The sequence below is a fragment of the Nycticebus coucang genome, chromosome 12 (genome assembly GCF_027406575.1).
Source record: "Nycticebus coucang isolate mNycCou1 chromosome 12, mNycCou1.pri, whole genome shotgun sequence".
Classification (NCBI taxonomy): Eukaryota; Metazoa; Chordata; class Mammalia; order Primates; family Lorisidae; genus Nycticebus; species Nycticebus coucang.
In genome coordinates, this window is record NC_069791.1 from 73481043 (window position 1) to 73498285 (window position 17243).

Genomic DNA, 17243 nt, shown 5'->3' on the forward strand with positions numbered 1-17243 from the left:
GGAATTTATTACAGCAGTGCTAGAAAACTAATAGTTAAGGCAAGAAAAAAAGTGTTGAAGGGCCAGAGAGTTCAACTTTGTCAACTGCTAACAACGGCCTGGTAACCTGAAGACAGAGGTGTGTGATGATTTGTCAAGATGAGCAGTCCTGGGGACATGGGGGGTGTGAGCGTGCTTTTGTGTGTCTGCGTGTGTAATGGTACTTGCAGGATGAAAAAGTGGAGCCAGTGATGGAAGAGGCCTTTGCATCCTCCACCTTTTAAAGTTTTTCTGCGAAAAGCACCAATCCAGACACCTGCAGCAGGAAGGAGCCATGAATTAACGGCCATAGAAGCTGAAGGAACGATCCAAAAGGGAAGGCAAGACTGGTCCAGGAGGGATACCCACAAAACTCAAGTCTGTGACCAGACACGAGGGGAAAGGAAAGGTCTAGGGAACGTGTGTGTGTGTGTGTGTGTGTCTTCCTTTGCAACGAGAGCGAGAAGGTGCAGCAGTGATTTTGGACTTGGCGGTGAGAAGGCGAGAAACATCACTTTTCACCCGCCTCAAGAACTTCGCAATTTGATGTTCAGGGCCTATCTGAGCTTGAATTTCTCCAGAACGTAATAGAGGAGGGAAGGTGGAAGTAAGCCAGGGCTGGGAGGGCTGACGCTGCCAGCAGCAGGCAGCTCCAGAATACTGCAGGCCTGCTGGTTCCCTCCAATCAATCGCCTGCTCTCCGGGCTTTCCCTGCGCCCCCACCACACGCCGTGCCACGTGCTCCCTCCATTTCCTGGGCAGCCCGGTCACGTGTTCTGTTGTGCTCCGCCCACCCGCCACGTGACCCATCGTGCCCTGAGGCGTTTCTACCAACCGCTTCCTGCCACGTGCCCCAGCAGTTTCCCCCGGCGCTTGAGGGCGGTTGTTGGCAGTTGGAGCAAAGCTGTGAGCATGTCCTCGTGGCCCCAGAAGGAAACGCCACTGTCGGGAAGGGACTGCGGGGTATAAAGGGGCCTTCCGAACCTTCTGAATCACGGAGGGGGAGGGACTGCGGGAGCGCGCCTCGGGGCGAGCAGCAGATATGGGGGGAAGCGCCCGGAACCAGGGAGTCCTGGAAGGGGATGACGCCCCCGGCCAGGTGAGGGGCCCCCGGGAGCCGCTTCAGGATGTCAACGCGGGGCAGGGGCTGGCTGGGGAGCACTGGGGGCTGAATCGGGGGGATCCGCCTGCCTTGCTTTCTTACCAGTCTCCGTACCAGCGGTTAAGTCAGAGAATGCTGGACATCTCTGGGGACCGGGGCGTGCTGAAGGATGTCATCCGAGAGGGCGCTGGGGACCTAGTGACGCCCGATGCTTCGGTGCTAGGTATGGCCAGTGGCAGTCGTCTTCTGGATACGTGTAATTGCACTTTCCTATGGGGCGAGGGAGGCCACATTTTTAAAAAACAGCATTATCTAGGAGCAGAAATGATTTATTTGAATTGGGGTTTCTAAGGGCATCTCCCCTTTGCGTAGTGCCTCTGTGAGCAATGAACGCTGAAGGTCGCTCATTGAAATTCTTGAACCTCCCATTAGGAAGGCAGCCTCCGAAATGTGGAGAAAAGATTCACACCTGTAGTTGAGGGGGTGTTCCACGGCTTGAGCTCATTTGGTTCCATTGTTTCTGTGTGAAATTAAGGAGACTCACAAGTGTGGGTGTCTTTGGTCCATTTTTCTCACTTTTGTTTTTTCTGCCCTAGTGAAATATTCTGGATATCTGGAGCACATGGACAGGCCCTTCGATTCTAATTGCTTTAGGAAAACTCCTCGGCTAATGAAACTTGGAGAGGGTAAATTTGGATTAAGAGCTGGAAAATCAGGGTTGGTTTGGGGCGGAGATGTGGCACAAAACCTTAGGATTGGAGAAACATCCACAGCACAAGTTCTGAGAGTTGGTTTTTGTGAGCCTGGGTTTTGGAAAGCAGTTAGGTTCTCTCTTGAGATCTAGGGATTTGAGAGATGGCCTAGTTGGCAAGGTTATCTTTGCATCCTGATTTAACGTTGGACTTTTTTTTTTTTAGAGACAGTCTCACTTTATCACCCACTGTAGAGTACTGTACTGTCACAGCTCACAGCAACTTTCAGCTCTTGGGTTTAGGCGATTTTCTTGCCTCAGCCTCCCAAGTAGTTGGGACTACAGGCACCCGCCACAATGTCCGCTATTTTTTTGTCGCAGTTTGGCCAGGGCCGGGTTTGAACCCGCCACCCTCCGTATATGGGGCTGGTGCCCTATTCACTGAGCCACAGGTGCTGCCCCTTTTGGGAATTTTTAAAAATTTATTAAGTAAACATCTGTCGCATGCTTACCAACCATAATGCATGGTGAACAGAGAGAGGGTAACTCAGAAAATCAGAACATTTCTGCCCTTAAGGACTTCACAGCATTGTGGAGATGGACCTGCTTTCAGACAACCAACCTACTAGAATTGGATGAGTGCTGAAAGGTATAAGCTGTGTGGTGGGTGTGCCTAATGAAGGCCCAATTAATTCTAGCTGGGAGGTTCAAGGAAGGCCTCTTGAAAGAGCTGTGAAATGAGCCCTGAAGTCTGAATCAGATTTAAATCAGGGGAGGAGGCGATTACAGGAAGAAGGAACTGTGTGATTGAGATACAGGACCTTGCCAAGCCTGAAGTTGGGGTTTGAGAATGGTGGTGGTAGTAGGAAGCGAGGCTGAAAAGTGAGTTGGGACTACAATGCAGGAGGCTTAGACTTGGAGAAGGAAGAAACCAATAACATTAAACAGGTTATAGAGCAAACTTCAACCATGTTCCTTCTCACTTCTTTAGATATCACGCTTTGGGGCATGGAACTGGGCCTTCTGAGCATGCGGAGAGGAGAGCTGGCCAGGTTTCTGTTCAAGCCAACCTATGCCTATGGAACCCTGGGTTGCCCTCCCCTGATCCCCCCAAACACCACAGTCCTGTTTGAAATTGAGCTGCTTGACTTCCTAGACTCTGCTGAATCAGACAAGTTTTGTGCCCTTTCAGCTGTAAGTTACAGAGCCTAGATGTCACTGTTTTATGGAGAGAGGGATGAGTTTGTGGTTTTGGTAATTTTCCTTGATAGTCTACTCTGCTGGTAATGGTGTGCCTGGGATTCCACCCAAGGCTCCAGTGCAGTGGGAGTGGGAGAGGAGTTCCACCACTTAGTAATGGCTCTTGGGTATGGATCAATGTGATGATGGACCAAGGTAAGGCTGTGGGTTTATTAGGGATTAGCAGTTTGAACTGATCTTTGAGTCACTCTTTGAGTTTTCTCAATATGACCATGAACATTTGCCTTTCAACATTATATTTTGTTTCCAGCAAGTCAGTTCTTGCTAACTCAAGTGTGAAACGATTGACTCTCCAACCCAGAACAGTTGAGAGTAAGAGGGGCTATTAACTTAGGAAAGATGCCAGAGACATTGGGTATAAGCTGAGACAGTTGCTGGCAACTGGTTGCCGTCCTTATAACTTGGCTTTTTGTTGGAAATTTTCCACTTAACCCTATCCCATAGATACAGGCCTTCTAATTCCATCGCAGTTTTATGCCCTGTTCTGTCTCATACTGCTATAACGTGGCTTTAGATGTCCCATCCTGAGGTTTCATATCTACAAATGGTATCTCCCAGGCTAAATTGTTAGCACCTCAAATAAGCGATCACATCTTTTTCTCATCTTTCCATGGGATACAGGTTCTTAGAGATACCTCAGGTGTACTGATTTAGGATCTCTGAAGATTGGGGCAGGACCAAAGAGGCTCTATGGGCGATTCTGGTGTGTAGCCACGGTAGAGCTTCATGACCATGAAGACATACAGAGCACGGAGCAAAGTGAGACCTCCCAAATGCTTGCTGGATAAATAGTGCTCATGAGCCTTGGTTTCTGTGCTTGGAAAGTTCCATCAGTTTCTGATTCTATGGGAAACGGCTGCTTCAGGGAACATGTCGGGAGGACTAAAGAAATAGACTTATTTCTGGTTCTAGTTTGTAAGATAGAATTGATTATAACACCCACATACCATGACCTGTGTTGGGATTCAGAGATGACTAGGCACACGTAAGACAGTAAACAAAAGTTCATAATCTAAAAGAAAAAACATGTTCCACTGTGGCATTATGGCCTTATTGTTTTGCTGAGTGTTCTTGTCTTTGGTCTTCAGGAGCAGCAAGATCAATTTCCACTTCAAAAGGTCCTAAAAGTGGCAGCTACTGAACGGGAGTTTGGCAACTATCTTTTCCGCCAGAACCGTTTCTATGATGCTAAAGTGAGATATAAAAGGGTAAGAATGCTTTGAAAGTTAAGTATAAGTTTAGGTGTTTAGGAAGCATCTTAAGAAACATAGATTTCATCTTTCTCTACTTTTCATGAGCAGCCATTAAGAAAAAACCCATTTAAGGGCGGTGCCTGTGGCTCAGTTGGTAGGGCGCCGGCCACATATGCCGAGGGTGGCGGGTTCGAACCAGGCCCCGGCCAAACTGCAACCAAAAAATAGCCGGGCGTTGTGGCGGGCGCCTGTAGTCCCAGCTACTCGGGAGGCTGAGGCCAGAGAATCGCTTAAGCCCAGGAGTTGGAGGTTGCTGTGAGCTGTGTGAGGCCACGGCACTCTACCGAGGGCCATAAAGTGAGACTCTGTCTCTACCAAAAAAAAAAAAAAAACACATTTAAAAAAGTCCTCATGCCACAGCTGGGAGGAGGGACACAGGGGATTGGGAGGCACCTAGCAATGTTCTGTGTTTTGATCTGGATGTGGTTTACATGGGTATGTTTAGGTTGTGAAAATTCATCAAGCTATGCACTGACTTTTATAATTTTCTGTATATGTACTTCAATTAGAAGTTTTTAAAAATTCCCATTCCACTGCTCTAATACATAAAGTTTATTAATTTGAAATTTTCATTCTAGTGGTTATTTGGTCCTCCACCAGCTGATTTCTCCACCCTGTATGGCATCTTTATTTTATATCTCTATGACAGTGGAGGTTCACGTAACTCTAAGGTGATTCTAATCTCAACAAACTTGATTGTCATTTAGCCTTGTGTATAGGTTATGCTGATGACTTTCCTAAACTGCTTTAGGTTCTAGATGCAAATAGGACAAAGTTTAGAGTCTGGGACAATTCTCATTTTATCTCATTTTCTTACTGAGCCTAAACTATTAAGGATTTGCATTCACCTTAAGTAACAGAATCCTGACAAAGAGTATCTTAAACTAGAAATTTCATTTTTCCCATGTGGAGATTCTGAAGGCAGGCAGTCCAGGGCTGGTATATAGCAGTTCCGTGAAGCAATCAGGGATCCACATTCCTGTTTCTATTTAGCCACCCTTAACGTGTGTCATCTTTTCCCCCAAAGGTCATTCAGTCTATAGCATTACATGGTCATATGTGCAGGACAAAGGGAAAGGAGAAGAGTCTGATGTATGATCGATGCTATGAGTTTTCCAGAAATTTTTCCTATGGCTTCCCTCCGTATCTCATGGGGTAGGCTTGTGTTATATAGAGGACCCTAGCTGTATGGGAAGCTGGGACATTTAGTTTTTTATTTATATTATTTTATTTTATTTTGAGACAGAATCTCACTATGTCACCCTCAGTAGAGTGCTATGGCATCACTCTTCTGAGTGCGCTCACTCACAAGCGATTCTCTTGCCTTTGCCTCCCCAAGTAGCTGGAACTCCAGATGCCCACCACAATGCCTGGCTATTTTTTGTTGCAGTTGTTGTCATTTAACTGGTCCGGGCCGAGTTTGAACCCACTACCCTAGATGTATGTGGCTGGTGCTGTAACCACTGTGCTCTGGGCGCCAAGCCTAAATTTAGTTTTTTAATTAGTACATGACTGCTTTGAGTGAAATGTGAGTCCTGTCAGAAGGAAAAATACACAATTGGTAACGGGATCTGCTACACACCTTTGGCTTGTGTGAATATACTCCAGAGGGAGAAAGGGCAGTGAGCATGTGTGTGTTTTCTTTTGGAGTGTGACAAAATCAGGTTCCTAATGTGGCTGATAGATAGGGTGGATCATGGATACTGTTCCTTGTAAAGTTTCTGAGGATGAGCCTGCTTGTTTGAAAATTTTCCATTCTTTCCATTTCCTAGTCTATTTCCTAAGTCTGACCCCTGAGGCCATTTTAATTATACATGCTGTTTTTCTGGTATTCTGCCTTTTGTTGCTCTTTTTGACATTTTTGATTCTTACTATGGAAGGTGAGGTTTTAGTTTCTACTGTCACTCTCCCTTCTATGTTTCCAGTATTGTCATGTTATAATTTTAAAAATTAGTATTCAGTCCAGGATGGTGGCTCACACCTGTAATCCCAATGCTTTGGGAGGCCAAGACAGGAGGATTACTTGAGGCCAGGGGTTGAAGACCAGCTTGGGCAACATTGCAAGACCTGTCTCTGCAAAAGTAATTAGCCTGTAAGAACAGTGACCTAAAGAGTTTATTTCTCACTCATGCAACAGGCTTAAGGTGTGCAAGCCAGGGTTGGTTGATGGCTATGCTCCACAGTGTCTGAAGGCACCCAGGCTGCTTCTCATTTCTTTCTTTTTTTTTTCTTGAGGTAGAGTATCACTATGTCGTCCCTTCAGTAGAGCTCCGTGTCGTCACAGCTTACAGCAACCTCCAACTCTTGGGCTTAAACAATTCTCTTGCTTCCGCCTCCCAAGTAGCTGGGACTACAAGCGCCTGCCACAATTCCCGGCTATTGTTTTCCTTTATTGTAGTTGTTGTTGTTTAGCAGGCCCGGACTGGGCTTGAACCCACCATCTCTGGTGTATGTGGCTGGCACCATAACCGCTGAGCCTACTTCTCATTTCTGAAGTGAGACTTTGGCCTTGTGGTCCAGGATGACGGTGGCCTCTGAGTTCTGGGTAGCAGAAAGGAAGAAAGGACGAAAGGCACGTACAAACATATCCTTAAGCGGGGTTTCAGCCATGTGACATTTCTACTGAATTGTTTTCCAAAATCTATTCTCCTGGCCTTGTCTAGCTTCCTTGTCCCAGAATGCTAACAGATTTTCATATTCTTTATTTTATTTTATTTATTTTATTTATTTTTGAGACATAGCCTCAAACGGTGGCCCTGGGTAGAGTGTCGTGGCATTACAGTTCACAGCAACCTCTTAACTCCTGGGCTCAAGCGATTCTCCTACCTCTGTCTCCCAAGTAGCTGGGACTACAAGTGCCCACCACAACACCCAGCTACTTTTTTTTGGTTGCAGCCATCATTCTTGTTTGGCAGCCCCGGGCTGGATTCGAACCCGCCAGCTCAGGTATAGGTGGCTGGTGCCTTAGTTGCTTGAGCCATAGGCTCCAAGCCCAGAGAACAATCATATTCTGATTGTTCGTGTTTACGGCAAAAAATTTGGTTACTTTGGAAGATAAGGGGAACACCTTTTGGGAGACAAGCAAGAGACTACCTCTCCTACAGAGGTTTTCTTCAGATGGGTTAGTGGTCCTCATATCTGTGGCCTAATAACTAGATAGTAACACTTTGAGAGGCTAGAGAAGGAGGATTTCTTGAGGCCAGGAGTTCGAGACCAGCCTGAGCAATGTAATAAGAAGCTGTTCCACAAAAAGTAGACAAATAAGCCAGGTGTGATGGCACATAACCTGTAGTCCCAGCCACTCAAGAGGCTGAGGCAAGGGGATCACTTCACTTCGGCTTAGGCATTTGAGGTTGCTGTGAGCTATGATGGCACCACTGCATGCTATCCTGGGTGACAGAGTAAGACCCTTTAAACAAAGAAAAAGGTTAATTTGGAATTCTAAGTGCTTGGTGGGACAGATTTTCTGGTGGTCAGATAGAAACCCCACACACCAGAGCAAATAGGTATTTCCTCAGGGGCCATTTAGTTCTCTCCAGCCCAGAGTATGTGCCTCTAGCCGCCAGTATTCTGGGAGCAAGGCCAGGGGAAAAGTACAGAAGTTCTCACTGTCTGTTATTGGGTTTTCCTTTCATAATTTTTTTTTGGCTGGGGCTGGGTTTGAACCCACCACCTCCATCATATGGGACTGGCGCCCTACTCCTTGAGCCACAGGCGCTACCCCCTTTCATAGTTTTTATCAGTATGCCACCTTCTTGCCCTCTGCCACCTGGTCCCTGAATTAAAAGCCTCTTTGATTCCATTTTTCTGGAAAGTACATCTCCTGATTCCTGAGGTGGTGGCCATCTGGACACACAGGGACAGCTAGTAGAGGGAACATTTGACTTGTCCTCCCTCCTTCAGTTCCACTTACCGCTGATAGCTCTCACTTGTGGTTCCCTCCATTCCTAGGTCTCCAGGGCTCTGAGCTGCAGACCATTCCCTTTTATAATGAAACTGCTCTGCCAAGTCAGTTGTCACACTACCTCTACTCTGTCATATCGGGCTTGTTACTAAGCCTCCTCTTGTCCTGTTCTCTTGTTGGAGTATTACCTATCTTATTCCTTCAGGGTTAGGAGAAAGGAGAGGGTGTGTGTTAAGTCTGCCTTGCTCAGCTGGAAGTTTTATATGTCTTTTCCTATTAGAAATGTCCTCAGTCAGGCTCGGCGCCTGTGGCTCAAGCAGCTAAGGCGCCAGCCACATACACCTGAGCTGGCGGGTTCGAATCCAGCCGGGGCCCGCCAAACAACAATGATGGCTGCAACCAAAAAATAGCCGGGTGTTGTGGTGAGTGCCTGCAGTCCCAGCTACTTGGGAGGCGGAGGCAGGAGAATCACTTGAGCCCAGGAGTTTGAGGTTGCTGTGAGCTATGATGCCATGGCACTCTAACCAAGGCGACAGCTTGAGGCTCTGTCTCAAAAAAAAAAGAAAGAAATGTCCTCAGGCAGTGCCTGTGCGCTGGCCCCATATACCAAGGGTGTGGGGTTTGAACCTGGCCCTGGCCAAACTGCGACACAAATATAGTCAGCATTCTGGGTGGGGCGCCTGTAGTCCCCACTACTCAGGAGGCTGAGGCAAGAGAATCGCCTAAGCCCAGGAGTTGGAGGTTGCTGTGAGCTGTGATGCCACAGCACTCTACCAAGGGCAATAGAGTGAGACTCTGTCTCTAAAAAAAAAAAAAAAAAAATGAAAGAAAAGAAAAGAAATGTCCTCAGTCTTGGAACTGCAGACTGATATTTATTAAGCACCACTGTGTTTTCAGCCTTTTGCTCAGTATTGTGTGGCAGGGTTCCTGTTTGCAAGGGCTTTTAATTTAGGTAGTAAGATAAAATGTAGCTCGAAAAACTGACAGTTACAAGAAAAAAGAAAAACCAACAGATATTTACAGTTTGAGTATTTATGTCCTCCCAAAATTCAGATGTTGAAACCCAGTCACCAAGCTGATGGTATTAGGAGGTGGTGGGTCCTTTGGGAGGTGATGAGGTCATGAGTGAGCACTCACAAATGGGATCAGTGCCTTTAGAAAGAGACCCTGGAGAACCATCTTGCTGCTCTATTATGTGAGGACACAGCTGGGAGTTGCCATTGGTGAACGAGAAGTGAGCCCTCACCAGACACTGAGTCTGCCTGTGTCTTGATGTTTATGTGTCCCAGCCTCTTGAACAGTGAAAAATCTCTAGAGTTGTTGGTTTTTCATAAGCCACCCACTTGATAGTGTTTGGTCATAGCAGTCCAAATGGACTAAGGTTAGTACTTAGTGCTATAGCTTTTTGGAGAAGAGATTTTTGTGGACTGGAACTACTGGTAGAGGTGGCAAAAAGGAAATGGGGTTTTAGCTGAGTCTAGAGGGATGAAATGGCAGTTAGGGAAATGGGGAGGAATTAACTCTGGGCAAGAGAAGAGATTGTGACAGGTAGAAGTAAGCAAGCCTATTCAGGGTATAGTTGGTAGATTTCTAGTCTGAAATAGGTTATATCTAAAGAATACTAGGGTAATAGATACAAGGTGGGAAGATTCAGGAAGATGATATGTACAGACAAATTTGAACCTGATTAAGAGGGTAATGGGGAACACTTAGGAAAAGAGAGTTGATAAAAGTAAGTTTAGTGGAAGAGGCAGTGATCACAAACATGCAGGCAGTGGTGTACAGGAGCCCATGAAAACTTAAACTTTTCAATAGTAAAATTTTCAGGAATTTTGTGACTTGGTTAATATGAATTTGGGTAGTTTGAAGGCAACTTTCATGGGAATATTTATACCACAGGAATAGGCAAATGCTACAAAGCAGGCCTCTGTTTTCCCCCCAAGAGCTGGTTATTGAACATTTATCTATATACCACTGTATGGGAGATCTGAAGGGACAAACTTCACTTTAATGACTATTTCATGGTAGGCACTGTGCTAGGCATGTTGCAGCTAAACTTATAAAAGGGATGTCAACCCCATTAAAAGGGCTTGTATCAAAAAGGCAATAGCGGATACTGGTGAGGATGTGGAGAAAGGGGAATACTCATACACTGTGGGGGAAATGTAAATTAGTGCAACCACTATGGAGAACGGTGTGGAGGTTCCTTAAAAAACTAGAAATAGAGGGCGGCACCTGTGGCTCAGTCGGTGGGGCGCCAGCCCCATATACCGAGGGTGGCGGGTTCAAACCCGGCCCCGGCTGAACTGCAAACCAAAAAATAGCTGGGCGTTGTGGCGGGCGCCTGTGGTCCCAGCTGCTCGGGAGGCTGAGGCAAGAGAATCGCTTAAGCCCTGGAGTTGGAGGTTGCTGTGAGCTGTGTGACGCCAGGCACTCTACCGAGGGTGATAAAGTGAGACTCTGTCTCTACAAAAAAAAAAAAAACTAGAAATAGAAGTACCATATGACCCAGAAATGCCACTGCTTGGTATATTTCCAAAGGAGAAGAATTCACTGTATCTAGAGGACGTCTGCACTCCCACATTGCTGCACTATTCACAATGGCCAAGATTTGGAATCAACTTAAGTGTCATCAGTGGATGAATGGATAAAATTGTACATATGTGCAATGGAATATTATATAGCCTCAAGAAAGAATTAAACTCGGCCATTTCTAACAACATGGATGAAATTGGAGAACGTTATGTTAAGTGAAATAAGCTTTGCACAGAAAGACAAATCTCACATATTTTCATATGTGAGGGCTAAATATTAAAAACAATTATCTCATGGAGACAGACTAGAATGATGGCTACTGGAGGCTAAGGAAGGGAGCTGGAAAGAGTAGATAAAGTGGAGTTGGGTATTGGGTGCAAAAATATAATTAGATAGACTCAACAATGCTGAGTGGAACACAGGGACTATAATCAATAAGTTAGAATATACTTTAAAATAACTAAAAGAGTAGAATTGGAATGTTCTTAACAAGGAAATGATAAATTCCTAAGGTGATGTAGACACAATTTATTCTGATTTGATTAATTCACATTGTATGTGCATGTCAAAACATCACATGTACCCTATAAAGATACACAACTACTGGCCAGGCATGTCTGTAATCCTAGTAATTTGAGACACCAAGGCAGAGGATTGCTTGAGGCCCAAGAGTTCAAGACCAGCCCAAGCAAGAGTGAAACCCCATCTCTACAAAAAAATAGAAAAAAATTAGGTGTACACTTACAGCTACTCAGGAAGCTGAGGCAGGAGGCTTGCTCGAGCCCAGGAGGTTCCAGTGGGCAATGATGATGCTCCTGCATCCTATCCCATGCAACAAAGCAGGACTATCTCGGGAAGGAAAAAAAAAAAAAAAATTACAACTATTATGTACCCATAATTAAAAATAAGAAAAAATTTAAAAATAGAAAAAAATACACAGTTTAGTGGTTGTTAGTAGATTCACAGGGTTCTGCAACCATTACCAATATTTAATTACGGAACATTTTCATCACCCAAATAAATGAAGCTGTGCTTGTTAGCAGTTACCATTCCGCCTACATCCCAAACCCCTGGTAACCTATGGTCTACATTGTTTCTGTGGATTTGCCTATTCTTTGCCTTTCACGTAAAATAGTTTCATCAGATATGTGACCCTTTGTGGCTGGCTTGTTTCACTTAGCAGAATGTTTTGAATGCTCATCTGTGTCATAGCACATACCAAACTTCATTCTTTTTTAAGGCTGAGTAATACTCTGTCGTATGATTCTGGGTTGCCTTTTATTTGCCCATCATTTGATGGACATTTTGGTTGCTTTCACTTTTTGGTTATGAATAATGCTGTTGTGAACTTTGTGTAGAGGTCGTTGGGTGGACATATGTTTTCAGTTCTTCGAGTGTGTACCTAGAAGTGCAATTGCTGAGTCATATGGTAACCCTGTGTTTAAATTTTTGAGGAACTGCCAAACTTCTATAGCAGCTGCACCATTTTGCATTCCCACCAGCAGTGTACAAGTGTTCTAACTTCTCACATCCTTCCCAGCACTTAACTTTACATTTTTAAAATTACACCCATCCTAGTGGGTGTAAAGTGGTATCTCATTGTGGTTTTGATTTTCATTTCCCTGATGACTAATGACATTGAGCATATTTTCATGGACTTATTGACCATTTGTACATGATGTTTGGAGAAATGTCTTTAAATCTTTTGCATATTAAATTGGATTGTCTTTGTATTTATTGAGTTGTTAAAGTTTATATATTCTGGATACTAGACCCTTATTAAATGTGATTTGAAAATATTATCTGCCATTCTGTTACCTGTCTTTTCATTTTCTTAGTAGTGTCTTTTGGAACAAAATTTTAAATTTTGATGAAGTTTAGTTTATTCTTTGCTTATTTGTGCTTTTGGTTTATATTGAACCAACAGTTTACCAACGTCACAAAGATTTACACATGTGCTTCTAAGAGTCTTACATTTTATCTCTTACTTTTATGTCTATGATCCATTTGAGTTACCTTTTATATATAACAGAAGGTATGGGTCCACCTTTGTTCATTTGATAGCCAAGTGTCCAGCACAATTTGTTGAAAAGACTGTAATTTTCCCCCATTGAATTGTTTTGAATGCTCATCTGTGTCATAGCACGTACCAAACTTCATTCTTTTTTAAGGCTGAGTAATATTCTGTTATATGATTCTGTTGACGCCATTTTTAAAAAAAATCAGTTGACTGTAGTTGTATGGATTTACTTCTGAACTCTTAATCTGAACTCTCAGTTTCATTCCCGTAATCCATCTGTCTATACTTATGCCATTACCACACTGGCTTAATTACTATAGCTTTAGTAAGTTTTGAAATTGGGAAGTATGAGTCTTTCCACTTCGCTCTTTTTCAAGAGTGTTCTGGCTATTCAGAGTCCCCTGATTTTCCATGTGAATTTTCTTTTTTCTTTATTTTTTTTTTTTTTTTGATACAGAGCCTCAAGTGATTCTCCTAACTCCTCCTCCCAAGTAGCTGGGACTACAGGCACCCGCCACAACGCCTACCCATTTTTTGGTTGCAGCCGTCATTGTTTGGTAGGCCCAGGCTGGATTTGAACCTGCCAGCTCTGCTATATGTGGCTGGCGCCTTAGCCGCTTGAGCCATAGGCGCCGAGCTGCCATGTGAATTTTCTAATCAACTTGTCCATCTCTGCAAGAAGGACTGCTGAAATTTTGATGGTGGTTGCATTGAATCTGTCAGCTTGGAGAATATACCATCTTAACAGTATTAAGTCTTCCAGTCCATGAACATGAGATGCCTTTCCATTTATTTGCATATTATTTTCTTTTAATAATTTGTAGCGTTCATTGTAGAAGTCCTACATTTATAAGTTTATTTATTTTATTCTTTTTGATCCTATTGTAAATGGAGTTGCTTCTTAATGTTATTTTTGGATTATTCATTGCTTTCATTGCTAGAATATAGAAACAACTGACTTTTTAAATTTTTTTATAGAGACAGAGTCTCACTTTACTCACTCTACCCTCAGTAGAGTGCCATGATGTCACACGGCTCACAGCAACCTCCAGCTCTTGGGCTTTCGCGATTCTCTTGCCTCAGCTTCCTGGGCAGCTGGGACTACAGGCACTCGCCACAACGCCTGGCTATTTTTTTTTTTTTTTTGGAGAGACAGAGTCTCACTGTACCGCCCTTGGGTAGAGTGCCGTGGCGTCACACGGCTCACAGCAACCTCCAGCTCTTGGGCTTACGCGATTCTCTTGCCTCAGCCTCCAGAGCAGCTGGGACTAGAGGCGCGCGCCACAACGCCCAGCTATTTAGCCGGCTATGTTTTTTGTTGCAGTTTGTCCGGGGCCGGGTTTGAACCCACCACCCTTGGTATATGGGGCTAGTGCCCTACTCACTGAGCCACAGGCACCGCCCTTAACTGACTTTTATATATTGATCTTATGTCCTGCAATCTTTTATAGTAAACTCATTTACTAAATTCATTTTTGGCTTTTTCTTTTTTTAATACATGCATCCTTCAGGGTTTTATAGATAAGATCATTACTTGTCTGGACCATCTGCCTTCCTTCTCCACAGGCCTTGTTGCTTCTCCACCGACGAAATGCACCCCTTGAAGAGCAGCACCTGGTGGAGGGTGCCAAGCTTCTCGTCCTCCTGAACCTGTCCTTCACATACCTGAAGCTAGACAGGCCGACTAGGGCCTTGCACTTTGGAGAGCAGGCTTTGATCATTGACCAAAAAAATGCTAAGGCCCTCTTCAGGTGTGGACAGGTGAGTTGGAGAGTAAGGACTTGAGAACAGATGTCCAAGAAAAGCTAGCAGCAGTACTCAACTCAGTTACTACAAACATGCTCGCTTTCCTAAATACAGTTTTAAAACTGTCCTTTATGACAGGCTTGTCTTCTCATGACTGAATATGAGAAAGCCCGAGATTTTCTAGTCCGAGCCCAGAAGGAACAACCCTTCAATCATGACGTCAATAATGAGCTGAAAAAACTGGCCAGGTGAGACCTCTGTCTGCAGGAATGCGAACAGAGGGTATGTGACATGGGTGCAATTCTAGTCCATCTACCTGGGTAAAGATTTATCTGGGAATGTTGTCCAGAACGTGTTATGAGGCAGCCCTTGCTAGAGCTGGTTTTCTGAATTGCTCAGTGTGCTGAAACAGCAGTTCCCAGCAAGGAGGTCAGACAGAGCTCCAAACTACAAATGTCTGGATCATTTTCCACCTGTCTTCCTCTTACCCTAAGCGCCACTAGAGAGATGTTCCAGTGAAACTTTTTTTTTTTTTTTGGTTGTAGCGTCATTGTTGTTTAGTGGGCCAGGGCTGGATTTTGAACTCACCAACTCAGGTGTATTTGGCTGGCGCTTTAGCAGCTTGAGCCACAGGCGCCGAGCCTATTTTTCTTTCTTTTTTTTTTTTGCAGTTTATTTTGGCCGGGGCTGGGTTTGAACCCACCACCTCCAGCATATGGGGCCAGCACCCTACTCCTTTGAGCCACAGGCACTGCCCCCAGTGAAACTTTTTAAAAGGGTTTTAAGTATTGCTCTGTTACCTAGCCTGGAGTGCAATGGCATGATCATAGCTCACTGTAGCCTCTAAGGCCTGTGCTCAAGCAATCCTCCCATCTCAGCTTCCCAAGTACCTGGGACTACCAGTATGTACCACCACACCTGGTTGATTTTTAAATTTTTTGTAGAGACAAAAATCTCAGTGTGTTGCCCTGGCTGATCTTGAACACCTGTCCTCAAGCAGTCCTCCCACCTTGGCCTCCTGAAGTGTTGGGATTAGAGGTGTGTGCCACCATGCCTGTCATATTTTCTTCTGTATTGATGAGATCCTCTTGTCCTCTTAACATTAGTCAATCCAGATTACCAGTTAAAGCTTTCTTGGCATTAAGAGTCTGAGATGTGTGCATCTCTTGTATTTAGAACCAGGGGTTACATATCCATTCTTCTAGGACTTTCCAGCAATTTCCTTTCTCATATTTAAAATTATGCTGTCAAGTTAGTTGCAGAAATTTGGGGATCTGACCATTGTTTAGCAAGAAAATCTCAAAAAGAAAAAAAAGAAAGAAAATCTCAAAATAGGCTAGAGGCTGCTAATTATGAGGGGTAACTTGACAAGACTCAGCCTGGAGCCTCACTGAGAGAGGCTCCTGCCTTTCAAGGCTGCCATCTCTTCATGTTAAGGACTTCCTGTCCAAGGGCTTCCTGAACAGCTCTCTGGTGCTTCCCCATCTCCTCCACCTTTCCTGTGTTGCTTTCATCCCCTCCTGATTCGGTTTAAGACCTAAATTTTTAGTGTTTCTGAATATGAGTGCAGAATTCCAGCCACCAGATGTCACCTCCTACAAAGATAGACCTTCTCTAACTAGTGTATATTCTCTCAACAGTTATTACAGAGACTATGTGGATAAAGAGAAAGAAATGTGCCACCGAATGTTTGCCCCTTGTGAAAATGGCTCTGCAGTGGGAGAAAATTGAAGGTAATTGAAGGCGTGGGGTGGCAGACAGGCTTCAGGATTTTGTCCATTATAAAGAAGCATGTTGCTCTCCTTGGTCCCCAGTAGACAGTGGCTGTCTACAACTGAGGATGGATTTGGCTGTGTGTGTGTGGGAGGCAGGAGAGTTTCTTGTTGCAGCTAATGACACAGTTACAGTGCAGAATTCAGATACTATGGGCCTTTTCATACAGAAGATCACTGTTGGACAGTTCACTCAGACCTGGAGGTTACATTTATAGATTTAGGGGACCTTGATCTTTAAAATTTTCTAAAAATGGCCAGGCACAGTGGCTCCTATAATCCCAGCACTTTGGGAGGCCCAAGCAAACGAATCACCTGAGTTCATGAGTTCGAAACCAGCCTGAACTAGACTGTAGACCCCCATCTCTAAAATTAGCTGGGCATTGTGGCGGGTGCCTGTAGTCCCAAGTGTCTCAGGAGGCTGAGACAAGAGAATCGCTTGAGCCCAAGTGTTAGAGGTTGCTATGACCTATGACACCAGGGCACTATATTGTGTGGGGGTGGGGGGTGGGGCGGGGGGGGGTGACAAAGCGAGACTCTGTCTCAAAAAAAAAATTCTAAAAAATTTTTTTGTGTGTTTATGTTAAACTCTCCTTAAGGTACTTTAGAACATGAAACTGAGTATAGTGATTAATATGATTTTTTAGCTTGGCTTTGAAGTGAAATGTCAGGCTTTTCTTAATCTGTTTTTTTTTCCCCTGACAACTTGAAACTTCACTTCAACTTCACTTCACTTCTAACATATTATTAAAGAAGAGAGGATTCAGGAGCCAAGGGGTAGGGATGGGCTGTAGCTCTTAAATTCTGCTATTAGCATTAGAGATTTGAAGATGCTGAAACCAATGGGAGAGTAGAATCTAATATTGCCAGCAAACACGCACCTTGTGATTTAGCAGACACACTGGGGGCAGGTTTTCCCCCATGAGTACATGAGATAAACCT

The 17243-nt window shown here is 44.4% G+C and overlaps 1 protein-coding gene across 1 annotated transcript; it reads left to right on the forward strand.

Moving 5' to 3' along the window:
* Nucleotides 1–1060: 1060 nt before the first annotated feature.
* On the forward strand, nucleotides 1061–16260 carry FKBP6 (FKBP prolyl isomerase family member 6 (inactive)). The gene is made up of 8 exons (XM_053556204.1): nucleotides 1061–1117; nucleotides 1226–1343; nucleotides 1717–1806; nucleotides 2803–3005; nucleotides 4160–4279; nucleotides 14350–14544; nucleotides 14668–14777; nucleotides 16170–16260. The coding sequence occupies exons 1-8, from the start codon at nucleotides 1061–1063 to the stop codon at nucleotides 16258–16260; spliced, it is 984 nt and encodes a 327-aa protein (XP_053412179.1).
* Nucleotides 16261–17243: the final 983 nt, after the last annotated feature.